This window comes from Solea solea, chromosome 6, assembly GCF_958295425.1.
Source record: "Solea solea chromosome 6, fSolSol10.1, whole genome shotgun sequence".
Taxonomy (NCBI): Eukaryota; Metazoa; Chordata; class Actinopteri; order Pleuronectiformes; family Soleidae; genus Solea; species Solea solea.
In genome coordinates this window covers 8,067,833-8,085,783 of record NC_081139.1, presented here as the reverse complement: position 1 = coordinate 8,085,783, position 17,951 = coordinate 8,067,833, and the positions used below count along the sequence as shown (strand labels likewise).

Sequence of the window (17,951 nt, the reverse complement as noted above, 5' to 3'; positions counted from 1 at the left end):
GGTCATCTGAAATAATATCAAGTCACAGACCCAACAGTGAGAGTTAATTGTGGAAAGTTCCCTTTGAAACTGAGAACGTATGTGGTAAGTTGTAAATATGTACTTATAAGCCAAAACGGCTTAGCTTATTCTATATTCAATTGCTTTATTGCAGTCACATTTTTTTTTATCCATGTATAGCTTTGCTTTGGCCGTGAAAGGGTGTCCTGACTGACAGTATATGAACGGAACAGGGTCACTGGCAATGTGATCAGTAGCACCTGCCAAAACATGCCAAAATGGCTCCTGTACTTGTCACAGCAGCCATTTTAACATGAAATAATAACACAGGTAAACGCAGATGTTACCAATCACATTAATTATGCCCCTGTGATCACGTCTGATGTGGAAACAGTCTACCATGAGCTAAATAAGCACAACCAAAACAATTGGCAATTTTGGACCACCATGTTTTTACCACAATTGACAAACTGAACATGTTTTTTACTTGTGATGCTAACTGAAGGCTACATAGTTTCTCCAACACACTTGGAAGGGAAGAGAGAGGTGATGGATATTTAAATGAAACATACAACTTCACCAATAAATCCTAAATTCCTAAATTATACACACTGCACTTTTGAAGAAGAATGAACCCAACACTATGGGCCCTAAAGTACATTTGACAAGAAATAACATTTTACTGTTGACGAGAATTCAGGTGAGCAGAGTGATTTCTTTGATTTTTGCAGAAGCTTCAATGTAATGACTGAGGTCATCCCTTTTTATCGTACTCCAACACTCCTGTGACCTTGCTAATCAACTGATAGGACACAGTGAATAAATCAAACTGTGTGTGCTTGTGTGCTATTTTCACTTTCATTGTCTAATTTCTTGCCACTTGCAGAAACCAGAAAACTTGCCCAATTTTCAACAACTGCCAAATTGCAAGCCAGTGGAAAAACTGACTTTCCCAAACCAGAGAAGAGGACCTAATACTGGTGACAATATAATATAAGTAAAAACAAAATATATGAGAAAATTCACGGAGTCATGGGCAGTCACTGCCAGAGAGCAAGAGGGCAGAAGAAGTGCAGGGCTAGGAATGGAGGAGGGGCGTGAAGGAATATTTTGGGGAGACAGGGGAAGAGGAGGAAGTTTAGAATTCGGGAGAAGAGGAGACAGGTATGCAGGAGGAGCGATTAAGGGGGGAGCAAATGTAGGTGGAGCGGGGGGTGCAGAGCGACAGAGAGGTGGAGTGGGTGGTGCAGAGAGACAGAGAGGTGGAGTGGGTGGTGCAGAGCAACAGAGAGGTGGAGTGGGTGGTGCAGAGAGACATAGAGGTGGAGTGGGTGGTGCAGAGCGACAGAGAGATGGAGTGGGGGGTGCAGAGAGACATAGAGGTGGAGTGGGTGGTGCAGAGCGACAGAGAGGTGGAGTGGGTGGTCTAGAGAGACAGAGAGGTGGAGCGGGGGGTGCAGAGAGAGGTGGAGTGGGTGGTGCAGAGCGACAGAGAGGTGGAGTGGGTGGTGCAGAGAGACGGAGAGGTGGAGTGGGTGGTGCAGAGCGACATAGAGGTGGATTGGGTGGTGCGGAGAGACAGAGAGGTGGAGTGGGTGGTGCAGAGCGACAGAGAGGTGGAGTGGGTGGTGCAGAGCGAGAGAGAGGTGGAGTGGGTGGTGCAGAGAGACAGAGAGTTGGAGTGGGTGGTGCAGAGCGACAGAGAGGTGGAGTGGGTGGTGCAGAGCAACAGAGAGGTGGAGCATGGGGTGCAGAGAGAGGGCAGAGTGTGGATGGGAGAAGAGGACGAGGAGGTCACAGAAGAACTGGTTCGAGAGATAGACAGATAAGTAATGGGGGGAGATCACAATCTACTAGTGGTGTTAGGGCACCAAGGGGCAGTCATCTGGGCTACAAAACACTAGAAGAACTCTCTGGAGAAGACCCATCTGTGGTGGCCATCACTCTCTCATCATCCCCTGCTCTGCAAGATCACCTGTGTGCAACAGAAATGAGACAGGACCTTGTCGAACTCCTCTGCCTGGTGATGAGCAAAGCCTTCAAATCACGAGCAGAGAGAGGGACCCTGCAGCACCTGGCTAGCCTCATAAAGGATTCTGGGTTCTTCCGCACCACTCTGCCCCACTATCTGGTTGGCATGGTGTCAGAGTGCAACCCTCTCCGCAGGGAAAAGTACCCTCAGCATCTAGAAAACATCCTCACTCTTCTCCATCAGGTAAAATGAAGAACGCATGTATGGAAACCAGATAACTAATGAAGGAAAACATGACAAATATGAAATATTTAATTCTCAGAATTTGTGACCACCTTGTGATCACCTTTTTCTATGCCACTGGTGTTCTATCTAATCTAAGACCACAATCTTGATCCTTTGTGTTTTAAAGATCAAAACACAAATACAGAAATAAGCTTTTCCAACCGCTTCTTAAGATAAATAGAAATATTGATTCTCTTTCTATTACCAACTCATAAACTAGTTGTTGACCTTTCTGTAATTAGTAGAGTATTACTTAAACTAACTGTATTGAACATATGTTTGTTAGGTACTTAGCACCTTCCCTTCCAGCTCAGTTCGGGCAGTGAGTTTGCTACTGACGCTGCTCCAAGCCTCCATGAACAACCTGAGTGCATCGGGAGTGGACATTCAGCCTCAAATAGAGGAAACTGTGAAGGATCTTCAGAGTCTGGTCCTTCACCTCCAGGAGAAATCGAGGGAGGGAACTCTCCGTTCAGACAGGGACACCTATTCCCTCCTAAGTAATGGTCAAGATAATGCAGGTAAATATTTGTTTTGAACAGTTTGTTGTTTCCTAAAGTCAGCAAGGTGAAGAAAAACAAAAACAAGTACTATGATGAGTAATTATGAGTAATTGACACACACTTTTTCTTCATACTCAGATGAAGAAGAGACGCAGCAAGATTTCCGCACCATACCCATCTACCCAAATCCCGAAGAGTTTCGGCAGGACTTCAGGCCCTTCCTGAGACCCAATTTCGTCTCTCGGTCCTACAAACACACCCACATCTACCTTGACACCCACTTTCGGCTACTGAGAGAGGACTTTGTTAAGCCACTCAGAGATGCAGTCCAGCAATTAGTCTGGCTAAAAACGGATCAAGGATACACTGATGAAGCTTTGAAAGCAAAGCGCCATGATGATATCCTTGTATACTTCAATGCACAGTTGTTGGAGCGCAAATGCACACACACAGGCCTTGCCTACACGATCCAGTTTGATATTAAGCCACTTAAGGTCAGTCTCTGGATTGATTTAAATGCTTGTCCCAATATTATGTACTCGTATAACTCTAATTTTATTTCTTTCATCTTTTGTACAGTTTGTGCGCTGGGAGAATTCCAAGAGGCTCATCTATGGTTCCTTGATCTGCTTGTCCTGTGATAACTTTCAGAGTCTACTGTTTGCCACAGTTTCAGAGCGTGACCCCAAACAACTGCAAAAAGGACGGGTCCTGGTTACTTTTACCGAAAGAAGCAGATTCCAGCTGGCTGGACTCGAGGTGGGGCAGTACATTTTGTGCCACAGTGTTTTTTTTAATGAAAAAATTGATAGTTTGTACTTCTCTCACTTGTATTAATGGGGTGGACAAAACAATATAGCTGTCCATCATTGTTACTTCTCACAAGTCTGGAGCAGCACAACCTGCAAGCTTTAAAATGACTATTAACCTGATGCCTATGCAAAGGGTACTAATATTAGTACCCTTTGCCTATGCAATGCCTATGCAATGTCTGCATAAGAAGCACCTGTTCCCACACTCATTTTCTCCCGCATCTTCACAAGATAACCACATGCACAGATTCTTGGACACACGCACACCATCAGCTGCACACAACTCCCTTTTTTCCTTTGTTCCTTATCTCTTCGGTCTACAGCTTTGCTAGCTCCTCTTACCGTCTTCCTCATTACTTTCACCATCGTCTTCCTCTCTTACCTTTCCTCTTAATTATCTTCCTCATTTCCCTTACCATTGACTTCCTCTCTAACTCCTCCTCATCCTCTATATAACTCAACACAACTCACTTACTTTGGGCTACTTTTGCAGACATCTCTATAGACTCTGCTAAACTGGCTCCTTGCTGCAGCAATAAATGACACAAAGACAACTTCTTTTCAGAGATTCTTTATTACTCCTCTCCATCGGACAATCAGGCAATTTCCACCACAGGAGCAGGAGCCAATTTCAGCTGATGCTGGGTACATTTCAGCAGTCCACATACTGTATATACAAACGTAAACAACACACAGACATAGGGAGAACATGCAAACATGCACATAATTGTATAGTAGGGTCCCGATCAAAGCAAGAACTTTCTTACTGTGAGGTACCAGAGAAATCTTCCTAACTGCCAAGCTACACCTTTTTATTTATTTTTTTAATTAGATTTGTTTTTATCTTTAGGGACCAGTAACATTACACATAAGTAAAGTTAAACTAACTCTGTTTAACAGGACAATCAAGTGTTCCTTATGGTCGAGAGCACAGCCTACTTTGAGGCCTATAGGTACGTTTTGGAGGGCCTTCAGGAGCAGCGGGAGGACGAGCTGCCTTTCCAGAGGTATGTGCATGCCTGTGTTCTGTTGAGGAGTTTAAGATTTCACTGTCAAGGCCACAGGGGATGATGTATACCCACAGAACAAGTTCACATGGATTTTTGAAAGGGCAGCAGGAGGAGGCATTGTACAAAGCAAGTTCAGTAATTGCACTTTTAATTGGCATAAATTAATTATGACGCCATGGTATTCTCAAAAAGCTTTTGTGCATGGATGAGTTTAATGTTTCTGTGATTATGTGTATTCACAGAAATCACAAAGTAATGCAGTGCTCAATATGTCTATCAGACTCTTGTCACTTACAAACGGAAACAACACAAGACATTGTTTTCTTCACAGCAACTAGTTGACAAACTAATTCTTATCATTATTTTCATGATTAGTTAATCTGTTGGTATGTTTTGATCAACTAATCATTTTTTTAGTTAGAAAATGGAAAAGAATATTGATTAGTGTTTACAAAAAAAACACCTCAAAATGAAGTCCTCAAATGTCATGACAAGTAAAAAGTGAGTAAAATAATTGCTGATATCTTAAGTAGTCAGTAATCATAATTGAATAATTAATTAACTGTTGCATCCCAAACAATTACATCTACCTAAATGAATAACATAAACACCTAAAAAAACGTTTGTCATTGTTCTGGTTTTTCTTTTCCTGTATTTGACGATGAATTTAACGGCTCCAGGTAATTGATTCTCTGGGGTTTTACTCTTTAAGCCCTGCATGGTTTTATATGACCAGTTGCTTATGATGTTAAGTAATATTAGCTAAAACTGGACAGATATTGCTGTGTTATTGTCATTATCACTCGTTTCATCAATACAGTACGTTTATTTTCTTGTTTTCTATGCACAGCGGACAGAGGTTATATAGATTGTATTTATGTATTATATATTATTTATTATATATTATTTTTATGACATATAAAATGATAAACATATGGCATGTTTCTTGCCATTGGTGTTAGCACGAGCTCTTTATCACCTGAACACTTAATTTGGGGGAAAAATGTTTTTGACTGATGAATTTTATTGCATAACTTCAGGAACATTGTGGAGTGCAGGACCGATGTGCGACCCCCAGCTTATCTACAAAGAAGAGATATGTATGACCTGTCGTCGATTGCTGAACCTAAATATCAGAAAAGCATGCAGCCCTTTCACAGCCTGAAGGCAGAACACTGGCCGGAAATGGAGAAGTTGGGGCTTGATGAGTCTCAGATGAAAGCTCTAAAGCTGGCCCTCACACAGGAACTGGCCATCATTCAGGGACCTCCTGGCACTGGTTAGAAAGCCATTCTTGGAAAAACCTCAATTAATATATGAACTATGTATGATGCATATTTGTACAATGACAAAATACAAGGTCTTGTGATGTTAAAACGTCCTTACTTGATTTTCTCAGGAAAAACACACGTTGGTCTTAAGATTGCTCAAGCTCTGTTGACCAATCAGGATCTTTGGAGGGATGAAAATGGAAACAGTACAGTACTGGTAGTGTGTTATACTAACCATGCTCTGGATCAGTTTCTTGAAGGTAAGCAATGATGTCCATTTATATCAGACGTATTGTATATTTTGTTTGAATGGTTTGGTAAATGACGTCACCCAGGACTCTTGTCACCAAAAGGTGTGCATCTGTTCACAAGACAAATAACTCTTGGCAGGTTTGTTTTACTGTGCCACAGAAGCCTTTTTTTCATGTTTTAGTTATGTGTCTTGCTCTGTGTAGTGTAAAGGACTATTTGTCTATTTCAAGGGATATGATGAGTATTTGTTTGTTCTCGGCCTCTAAAAGGTATACACAAATTCCTGAAAAAGGGCATCGTGAGAGTAGGAGGTCGGAGCAACAGTGAGATCCTGAAGCAATTCAATCTGAGGGAGATCAGTCGCTCTGATATCTTCAAACGTTCACTGCCGCCTCACCTGCGTATGGCATTTAAAGAGGTGAACTCATGCTGAATTCAAGTTCATTCAAGTTGATTGACACATCTTTTTCTCATGCATAGCAAAGTCTTAATTATGTATGGAAGGATACAAAAAGCTTAAACAGCCTCTATTAATTGTGCCTATTACTGCATATTTTATATAACACACATTTCTCCCACAAATCAATTAATACCTATGACCTGTTCAACAGATTTTTAAGCAGCTTCATGAAGAGGAGTGGAAGATCGAGAATGACTGTGCAAAGCTGGAGTGTTCCTGGAAAGGCATCCTGCATGAAAACGTCCTACAGGAATTCATGTCAAACAGACACTGGGCTGGTCTGCATAGACCAAATTATGTGAGTCACAGTGATTCAAAACATTTCATTTGTATGTTCTAGAAAATGAGAACATAGCACTGACTCATCATGTTATGTGTATGAATTTACTAGATGGCGCAAAAAGTTTGTGAGGCCATTAATCAGAGGTTCAGTCCGATCATGGAGTGGTTGGGTGTGGGCTCCAGTGTCTTCCTGCAGAGGGAGACAGAGAATGCAAATGAAAATGAGGGTAAGGCTTTGAAGCGCTCCACTAAAGGAGGATCTCATAGTTGCTTTCTTTTCATTGTGTGAACAGCATTTGAAAATTTGATCTGCATTAAAATGTTTTTCTTTCTTTCTTTCTTTTTATCAATACAAAGTTTTTTGACTTTAAACTTTAAACTTTTCTCCACAGTCAAATGAAAGTAGGTTTAGGATGATTTAAATATTCATACTACAGCAATTATAATAGAACATCTAGGGTTGTTTTACTACGCCCTAACTGAGATGCACTTGAAGATGACCAGGTTAAAGTGTTATATTATCAAAGGAGAGAGAGAACTCAAAATAGCAGACATTTAACACTATTACATACTGATATACTGTAAAAGACAGAGAAAATATTGCATCAGTTTAATAAAATACTTTATTAAAATAAAGTATTTTAATAATACTTTATTTAAAAGAAATGTGGATATGTAGCTAGATTTTATTTGGAAGAAAATAATGACAGTCAGACCCCAGTCTAGCTCAAGTTACTATAAGTATAATTCTGTCTGAGTGAATGAACTCTGTCTTTTGCTACATATTAGATTCAGCAGCTGAGGAAGAGATGGAACTGGAAAAAGGGGAACTCATTGAAATCACAGAGGAGGCAGATCTGATTCAATCAGAGCGGATAATTGACGACAACATTAGTCCCAGAGGTGATAGAGATCATGGGAAGAAGGGAAACATGAAGTCAGCTGTCAGAGAAGTAGAAGAATTGATGCTGGCTATGAACCTGGAGAAAGATGAAATACAGACTGAGCAGCGTGAGGATGAATGGGAGGTAAAATTACAAAGATCATGTCATGTGGAGAATGTAAAGAGTTTCATGAGTTTAATGTTTCAGCAGTAAAAAACGATTTGGAACACTTTAAAGTATGAGAGGAGTGGGAACCAACCAGATCTTCATAGGTTACAGATACATATTAATTTTTTTGTGTATCCCTGAGGTGTAACAAATGTGTCCTCACACACAAATATTCTGAAAAACCAAGTCTTGTGTGTTCATTTCTCGACACGTTATTGCCACCAACTGTTGAGGGATTTGCCCAAAACCATTGCCCGGACTGTGTCTCATATCGCCACTCAGCATGTGGGGCCTTCATCCAAAAACACATAGCTCTATAAGTTAATTAGTGGCCTTAAGCACATGCATATAATGCCTAATTCCTGTATGTCTCTACCACCAGGTATGCTGAAAATAGGACAAACATGGAACTTAATTTAATAGCACTACAACAAGTATTACTAATATCATAATATAAGTACAGTTTGTTGTGTTTCTGGAATACTTTGTGAATCCGAGAATTTCTTCAAAAAACTAAAACCACTTCTACACTATAAATCCCTTTGCACCGCATGACTCCCTGTCATAGGTACACACACTATTTTTCCTGTCATCTCATCTCTCACTTCAAACTACAAATTTAATGATTACTTATCATATGATGTTATTTTTGACCTGGAATACACTAAGAGATTGGACCATCCATAATCAATTGTAGAGCAACAAACAAAATAACTAAATGCATTAACCTGATCTATGCAGATGCAACGGAAACAGAAGAAAAATCTGATGCGCAAAATCAAAAAAGAGCTACAGCAAAGCTCAGCCATGACTGACAAGGAGGCAGATATGGTCTTTGATGTTTGGGCCCTTACTCTGCCAGACAGATGGAGACTCTATCGGTAGGTTTGTTTCTGTGTTTTTCTGTGTGTCACTTTTCTTTCCTTCTTTCTCTATCTACTATATATGATCCTTTTTTCAGGATTACCTTTCCATCACATAGCTTTTTACATGTCAACATTTGGATTTTTCTTGCTCTGTTCTTCTCACCCCCCCAAACAACCGTTGGCCTGGTATAAGTAGTCTATTCCCAGTGTGTATATTTGCATCCACTTATCATCATTAAAATGTATCCCAGAGGATCTTCTGACCTCAGAGAGCCAAAACTGAATTTTTATCACAAAAAATCTATCTATTACTTTTGATAAATTTAGAAAATACACAGACACAGACACATAATGAGATAGGTTTCACAGTGTTTCACTATTATTTACATTTTGTCTGCAGTTTGTGGGTGGCACGCTACAGAAAAGACCTTAACACCAAAGCGGTAGAGACTGAAGAGGCCTATCAGAATGCAGTGGAAAGACTGGCCGAAGTACGACAACATGAGGACCTCTTTCTCCTCAGGAAAGCCACGGTACTGTATAATTGAAAGAATGGATATACTACATAAGTTATTTATATAGCACTTTTATCTCCAAACATGAGGTCAATTCATGTTCAGAACAGGTTCACGCGAGGAAGATAAACATATACTGCCTCTTGTTCATAGGTAATTGGCATGACAACAACAGGGGCAGCCAAATATCGTTCAGTTCTACAGCAAGTGCGTCCACGTCTGGTCATTGTAGAGGAGGCTGCACAGGTTTTCGAGGCCCACACTATCACCACACTGAGCCAAGCGTGTCAACATCTCATCCTCATTGGAGACCACCAGCAGGTAAGAGCTTACACAGTCAGATAGCTTAATGTCCCACGAAATGTCATTAAACTGTGTTGCAGGTATAGCATGTGTATGCCAGTGGATTTGGTCAGTCCAATATGGCGATTAGGTAAATTGGACATTCTAAATTCACCGTAGGTGTGAATGTGAGTGTGAATGGTTGTTTGTCTCTATATGTGGCCCTGTGATGGACTGGCGATCTGTCCAGGGTGTACTCCGCCTATCGCCCTTATCTCAGCTGAGATTGGAACAGCACCCCCAGCACTAGAAGATGGATGGATGGATGTCAATTTCATGTCATAAAGAGTTAAAGGGTTTTGTACATTCATGTGATGTCAGTATTTTATAGGTTTGTGTGTGTTGCTGTGAGGGAAATAGATGCCGGACAAGTAAAATAAAACACCCCACGCCAGACATAATAAGAGAACAGTGAGGAGTTGTATGCTGGAAATCAGTAGACTATTACAGGAACTTGTCAGTGCCTGCCAAGGACATATGGCCAGGCAGCCTGTCTAGCAATCTGCAGGATGCAATCACAACTACACACAGTTCTATCACACATCTCAGTATTCCGACCTGGTCTCTCCTGGTTGTATAACTTATGTCTGCTCTTCTCCTAATATTTACTCATTGCACTGTGTTTATTCATGGATTTATGCATGTGTTTGACTATAAAAACAAAATCTGACTTCTTTATTCGTCCTGAAGGTTCAGCACGACTGAGAATGGAATATAAAATAGAGTTTGACTTGAAAATTGCCTTTTTTGTAACTTTGGCTTAGAAATCAATGGCCATGTTATACAGATAAATTAGATAAATATGAAAGTTATTCATGACTACCTCAGGTGGGTCCAGTTTAATGTACCAGTACATGAAGACTACAGCTGGAAAATAATGCAATCAATATTGTGGTATCTCTGATTTATTGAACTTCTGGAGTATTTAACAAGATGAATTATTCTGAATACAAAATTATGGATTACTCTGTTTATTATGAGTTTCAAACCATTTGAGTAGTTATTTAGACGTTATGAACACCCGTTCAGAGCTTTGTTCTTGTGGAACCCAAGTTTAGTATGTACATGTAATGGAGGTGGTTTGATAACACTTTGAGTAAAATAAGCTTTGGCATTTTGTGCCGTTCATTAATCCAAGGTTTGGTGTTGAAACGAGCAGAACACAATGCTCCTCATTAATAATATAATTTGCCTTTCCTCCCCCACACCCCTCCCACATACACTCACAATCACACTGTTCTATCCTGTGGCTAAATTAGGTGTGTATACACACACACATGCACACAGACACGCACACACTTGAGCACAGACAGGCTTGTACACATGCACTTGCACACACACACACGCAAATCAGCCAAAAACGTAACAGGACAACAACAGAAAGTTAGAGTGCATTTGCATACATTCTTTATTCCCATCCAATAACCCCAAAACAGAAACACATTGCAATATATTGTTTATCCTGTCTAGACATGCTACTCTATCAAAAGTTCTTTCCTCTGTGTAGGTGTTCACTAGCATTTGCAGAACTGCAGTTGGGGTGATGACTCTAAGCGCATGACCATGACAGTCATCACTTTAATACTACTTCTCTTACATGGTGATGCATTATTCATTCATTAACACAATCAAGCAAGATTCACTTCAGTAAACTCAGAAGGTTAATTTGATCACCACTGGGTGGGAGAAGGCAAAAAGCAGTAAATCAGCTTGTTTCAGGTCAGAAATGGATCATTTCAATTTTCAATTAAACGTTATCTAAACTGCCATATTAATCATAAAAAAGATATTTCCAGTTCCAAAACCTCCTCCATTATACCACACAAAATATTCCTCAAAAATAATAAGTGACAAAACTGTGATTTCTCCCTTTAGCTACACCCCAGTGCAACAGTGTATGATCTTGCTAAGAACTTCAACCTGGAAATCTCCATGTTTGAAAGAATGGTGAATATGGGAATTCCTTATGTCAGGCTCAACTACCAGGTATGTGTTCTGTTTAAAAAATTGTTCCATTATCTATTGCAAGATCTGTCACTTGACAAGCAATTAAAGACAAGTTAAATTCATTACACCTGTACGTGTATATAATGAGATTCCGTTTTTCTTTTTTCATTTATTTTGTTTGACAGCATCGTATGAGGCCAGATATTGCTCGTCTTCTGACCCCCCACATCTACCCAACACTGGAAAACCATTCCTCTGTGTTGGACTATGATGACATTAAGGTGTGTATTTCATCTTCTACTTGCCTGTTTTTCATAGTGTATATCTGTTTACTTGCATGGAAAGAAAAAACTTGGACTCGGTATACAAAAATAAGAATATTAAATATTGTAATTATCAGAGTTACCCAGAATATGTTGTCTTTCAGGGGCTTAATACCAATCTATTCTTTGTGGAGCACAACCATCTCGAAGAAATGAAAGATGGGAAAAGCCACCAGAACCAACATGAGGCCATGTTTGTGGTCGCTCTGTGCCGCTATCTTCTCCTCCAAGACTACAAACCAGAGCAAATTACCATCCTTACAACCTATACTAGCCAGTTCCACTGTCTGCGCAAACTTATGCCTGCTAACCAGTTCTTAGGTGTCAGAGTGCATGTAGTAGACAAGTACCAGGGGGAAGAGAATGATATTATCTTGTTGTCTCTGGTCCGAAGCAACCACCATGGTAAAGTTGGCTTTTTGAGCATCCCTAATCGCGTCTGTGTAGCCTTGTCCCGTGCCAAGAAAGGTCTCTACTGTATTGGTAACAGTGCAACACTTTCCCGTGTCAAACTGTGGACCAACATCTTTCATACTTTGCGAGAGAAAAACCAGATCGGTGAGGCTCTGACCCTGGTCTGTCAGAATCATCCAGATCGGCAGATAAAGGCTACTTGTGTTGAGGACTTCAAACAAGCACCAGAGGGTGGCTGCACTCAGCCTTGCCAATTCCGTTTGGATTGTGGCCATGTTTGTGCAAGTGTCTGCCACCCCTATGACCCTGAGCACAAGAAGTACAAGTGTGCCAAAAAGTGTCAGAAGACTTTATGTGATCTCAGTCACAAGTGCCCACTTGTGTGTTACAAAGAATGCCCAAAGCAATGTCCAGTGAAGGTTCAGAAGATCATACCCCAGTGTCAACACCCTCAGATGGTTCCTTGCCACCAGGATCCAGAAACATTTAAATGCAAGGAGCCTTGTCAGAAAATGCTCAGTTGTGGACATCCATGTAAATCCAGCTGTGGGGAGCCATGCACTAGTATGTGTATGGCAAAGGTCTCCCTTGTACTCAAGTGTGGCCACAGCCAGCAGGATGCTTGTTTTTACAAAACACTGATAGAGGAGCCTGTCTGTAGGACCCGATGTGAGCATCAGCTAAAATGTGGCCATTTCTGTCACGGTAGCTGTGTGAAGTGTTATCAGGGACGTTTCCATATTCCATGTCTTCACATGTGTGAGCGTCTCCTGGTGTGCTCTCACAACTCCAAGCAGCCCTGCTTTCAAGAGGGTTCCCCTTGTCAGAGACCATGTGAGAATTGTTGCGTCCACAGTAAGTGTAAGAAGAGTTGTGGGCAGTCCTGTACTCCATGCACTGAGCCCTGTTCCTGGCATTGCCCTCATCATAGATGCAGTAGGCTATGCAGTGAGCCATGTGATCGTCCACCTTGCATCCAACCCTGTGGCAAAACCCTGAAGTGTGGCCATCCATGCATAGGCCTGTGTGGAGACAAATGTCCCAGCAAATGCCGCATCTGTAACCATGATGAGGTCACAGAGATTCTCTTTGGGACTGAGGATGACCCTGAGGCTCACTTTATTCAACTAGAGGACTGTGGACACATCTTTGAATACACAGCCATGGACAAGTTCATGGGAATGGATGACAACAAGCTGGCTACTGAGGAAGAGGTGGCCATTAAACTAAAGGAATGCCCCAAGTGTCGGACTCCAGTCCGCAAAAACCTTCGATATGGAGCTTACATCAACCACAGTCTGGCTGAGATTGAGTTGGTAAAGATGAAGATAAATGGAAATGCTGAAGATACTGAAAAGCACAGGGAGGCTCTTAATGAACAGTGGGAGGAAAGACTTGCCACCTGTAAAAGTCTTCAGCAATACAAGGACATCAGTGACATGTTGGAAAAGCCTCGTCTCACAGCAAAAGATCTGTGGGTGCTAGAACATAAGATGGCTTTCTTAACAAGAGTTACGGAGCTCATTGAGAAAAAGGAAAACATGTCAAAGAACGAAAGTTCCTTTTTTACAACGGATGCTGAACAGTTTGTGAACTGGCTGTATTACCACAACCAACATTTTACAGAACAGCAGGTCTTTGATTTGGAGAGACAATTACAGAGGCTCACGTTTCTTGCTGAACTCAACGTCTGTTGTCATGAAGCAGAGAAGAGAGGACAAGGTAGAACGATACAGCTTGAGGTGCAAACAATGAGAAAAGTTCTACAACAGCTTGGCCAATTCACTGAGCAAGATGAAGGAAGAGTGAAGGAAACCATGAAAAAGCTGAAGAAGAAGCTTCCACTCTCAGGCTTGGGAATTTGTGATGAGGAGAGAAAGATGATCATCTCAGCCATGAAAGTACGTGCTGGACACTGGTACAAATGCCCTAATGGTCATGTCTATCTTATAACAGAGTGTGGAGGGGCTATGGAGAGTCGACAGTGCCCTGATTGTAATGCTACTATTGGTGGGGCCAGTCATAGATTGGCAGATGGCAACCAAGTGGCTTCAGAAATGGATGGCGCACTGCATCCTGCTTGGTCTGAGGCCAACAACCTTCTTAATTTTGAACTCTGAAAGAGTACAAGTTCTTTCCTCTGAAAGAAAGAAAGCTCAAGAATAAGGAGGAAACAATGCCACCTTGGGACAGAGCGTGGTTCCAGGATAATGAAGACTAATGACTAATATATATGCATGTGCACGAACAAAAAAGAAAATTTACTTATTTGCTAATCAAAGTATGTTCCAAACAGAAGTTGGAACTAATCAAACCATAAAGTGCCAAACAAGCTATGGAAATAAACAAAAATGGAACTGGAAATCTATTCATCATAAACAAATCAAGCTTAGCGCAGCCCCTGCGTCAGGCATTGTTGGTTCACCTCTGATGGAAGCACAGTGCTCGTCTCACTAATCCTGTAGACCAGGAGGACCCCAGTGGAATAGAGAGGCAGGAAGTGGAGGAGCGTCATCCAAGTGCGAGAGAGAGATCAAGGGCAATGTGCCCTCTGGTGGCAATTGGTGGAAAAGAGCTGGGGTGACGGACTTAATTACCAAGAGAGGAGACATCTCTCTGCCACAATAGTTTTGCTTTGCAGGCCAAGCTGCCATCTTTTCAATCCCCACCATTGGGTGCAAAACCTGTCAAACATAAAGGCTTGAGTAGTTTTGCAGATACTTTGAATAATAATGTAAGCATAATGAGAAACGTGTGTGCCCAGGTGTAATTTAAACCTTCCATTTGTAGAGTTGAATAAACCAAATGCTATAGTAATTTGGTCTTAAAGTTAGTGTCTTATAGAGGTCTCTACATTTGTCTTATGTTGGTATTGTGTTGGCTGCAAGGAAAATGATTTGAAATGATCAGAAACTTGCTTATTAATGTTCTCTTGGAAGTGTTTCATCAGCAAAGTTTGTTTAGGTCCAGCCTCTTTTCATAACACCGGATACTCTTAAGATACAGAAACTGTGTGATGCAATGTCATAAACACAAGATAACCCTGCCGCTTAGAGTAACCAAAATATTTATGGTAGTTAACGTGTTACCTTTGAGCCTCCTCGCGTTCAATGAAAACCATGTGTCTTGGATAAATAATAAATTAAAGGTTTGTTTCAGAGTTAATCTGTTTGTGTACATAGTTGTGCTACGGAGATTTTGCTTTTAACTTTTACTAGTGCACAGCATAATTGCAACATATTTCAGCATGCCAGCTATTTCCTGCGTCTTAGAAATACTGGGATGTAATTATCCAGACATTTCACTGCACACCTCTGAGAAAAAAAAGTATTTTGATGTGCCATGTAATTGCTCTTTATTGTGTATCTACCCCTAATAAAAATATAATAATTTTGAAGTCCATTCAGTCTCATTCGGATTTTGTGTTGTGTTATTGACCCACTTCTGAGTCATCTTTGAACTCTGCATAAGACTTTAACACAAACTTAGTTTTAATTGTTTGCCATCACACTTTGATTGAATGTCACTTCTCTCTTTTATCTCACCTGCCACGCTGACTTGTCTACTTTCAAATATGACACATTTCTACCTTGTGTTGGCATCTCTCCTCTTTTCCTGGTCACTGATTATTTGGGCTCAGTTAATATCATTTTCATATCCTACTGGATTTAACTGTTCCAACTAGAAAGCAGAAAGCCACACACAAAGAAACTGACAGTTTTACCAATTCTGATTTATCTTGATTCAATATTCACTATTTAAAATATGTTTCTTTTTTAAATTAATTCTGGGATATAGTGAGCAGATATGATGGGGCAGTAGGAGCCTTGCCCACTCCAATTATACATGAGCCTGAGCCACGGTAACTTTTAATAGGTTCTGAGTTGGGTAATATGTCAGCCACACAACCTGTGGTTTTAATTGGTGCCTAATTGCAGTGTGGGCAGTGCATTGATAAGTTATTACCATGGTCCTCTCATGAGATACCAGCCAACTGCTCACAGGACATGTACATGTCATCACATCAAAACTTTGATTAAGGCAGGGGGAAAATCACAGGCCCTGATCACATTTTGGTTCAGCTTCCAGGCTGATTTAAATGTAAATTCATTTTATTTCAGTTCCTCCCATCTTGACAGTGTCTTGATACAGGGGCAGGGTGGGAATTGAAGGGAAAAGGAGCGATTCTGCCCAGGTAAGCATATTTACTTTGTGAGTGCTTGATTATAAACTAATTTGAATAACTGTGTGAAAGCCAATTTGGTTTAATTGAGCTCTACTCATCTGAACACCTGCAACTAGATTGGTGACTGACATTAAGTTATTTTGCCGCAATGAGCCCCAAAGTGTTGCTTCAACTGCTTCATAATTCTGGATTTACCTGCAATTTTTAATACAACACCTTATGCCATGTGCTTTGCAGAATATGCAATGAGCTCAGCTTGGAGTTTCACAGAGCAGCACTGAAATATGGCCAAGCAAGGGAATATAATACCTGGGCTAATCCATTCTACTCTCCCGTGCCTGTGCACTGTGACAAACGTGGTTTATTACCATTACCATCAGTGTATGATTATCAATATGTATTAGGGCATCTCACCATCAAGCAGAGCCCCAACAGGCCATGACAGGTCTAAAACAAACTACGTTTGTGCTCCATTGAATGAAAACATTAGGCAAAGATGCAGCTCCCCCTGGTGCCACTGCAGCACACCTGAATCTGCCCCGAGGGGTTGAGTGGGTATTTGTTTTAGCAGAGAGCAGAACACACGCTGTCCTTGCCGCTGTGTGTGTTTATTGTGCACGTAACTCACGTTACTGCATCATTTGTGCACCGTCAAATAATCCTTTTAACAAATACAGAGAGACTTTTGGTGAGCACACATTTGTCACTGCCCTTTGAAGCTGGTAAATCAGCAGAAGATGATGATTTCACTCGGACTGGGGTAAAGACTGCAAGAGGGATTGAAGGTAGAGTAAAGTGTTAAAAGAGTCATTGTTTATGAAATCATAATCATCTAAAATGATAGAGTTGTCACATGCACCATGTCTTACTAATAAAAACTTCAGTCAGTCAATGTTAATGTACTGTATACAGCACTTTTTTAAATCAGTTATTTAAATCAGATATTCAGGCATTTACGTATGTCGTACTTTACATGTGTTTACATAAGAGCTGAAACAATTACTTAATTAATCGAATTACTAAATTAATCGTCAACTGTTTTGATAATCAATTAATCGGTTTGAAGCTTTTTTTCAGTATTAAAACAAGATTTCGGATTGTTTCAGCGTCTTAAATGTGAATATTTTCTTTGTTTCTTTGATTCATTTTAAGAAGAATCATTAAAAACTGAATCTGTTTGGTTTGTGGACAAAACAAGACATCCGAGAACATCATCATTTCCAGGTTTGACAAACACTGATTACTCGATGAATCATGAAAATAATCAACAGATTCATCGCTTATGAAAATAATCGTTAGTTGCAGCTCTAATAATTAAAAAAAAGGTTTTGCATGCAAATTGTAAGATAAATGCATACAAAACACAATATAATAAATAATTTCTAAAAGAAAGTTAAGAACAATTAGTATAGTATAAATACCAACAACTATTACACAGGGAAAAGCTAACTGAATAGCT

At 40.5% G+C, this 17,951-nt stretch overlaps 1 protein-coding gene across 1 annotated transcript; it reads left to right on the top strand.

Annotated features, from left to right (window-relative positions):
• Nucleotides 1-1,318: 1,318 nt before the first annotated feature.
• Nucleotides 1,319-15,715, top strand: znfx1 (zinc finger, NFX1-type containing 1; the record flags this gene model as incomplete). Its single annotated transcript, XM_058631184.1, has 17 exons — nt 1,319-2,215; nt 2,544-2,778; nt 2,899-3,254; nt 3,340-3,519; nt 4,473-4,579; nt 5,623-5,861; nt 5,982-6,113; nt 6,375-6,523; nt 6,717-6,863; nt 6,957-7,074; nt 7,637-7,875; nt 8,641-8,780; nt 9,166-9,298; nt 9,434-9,601; nt 11,498-11,608; nt 11,755-11,850; nt 11,997-15,715. Coding segments are annotated over 17 exons (5,877 nt in total), but the record flags the coding sequence as incomplete, so codon positions are not given.
• Nucleotides 15,716-17,951: the final 2,236 nt, after the last annotated feature.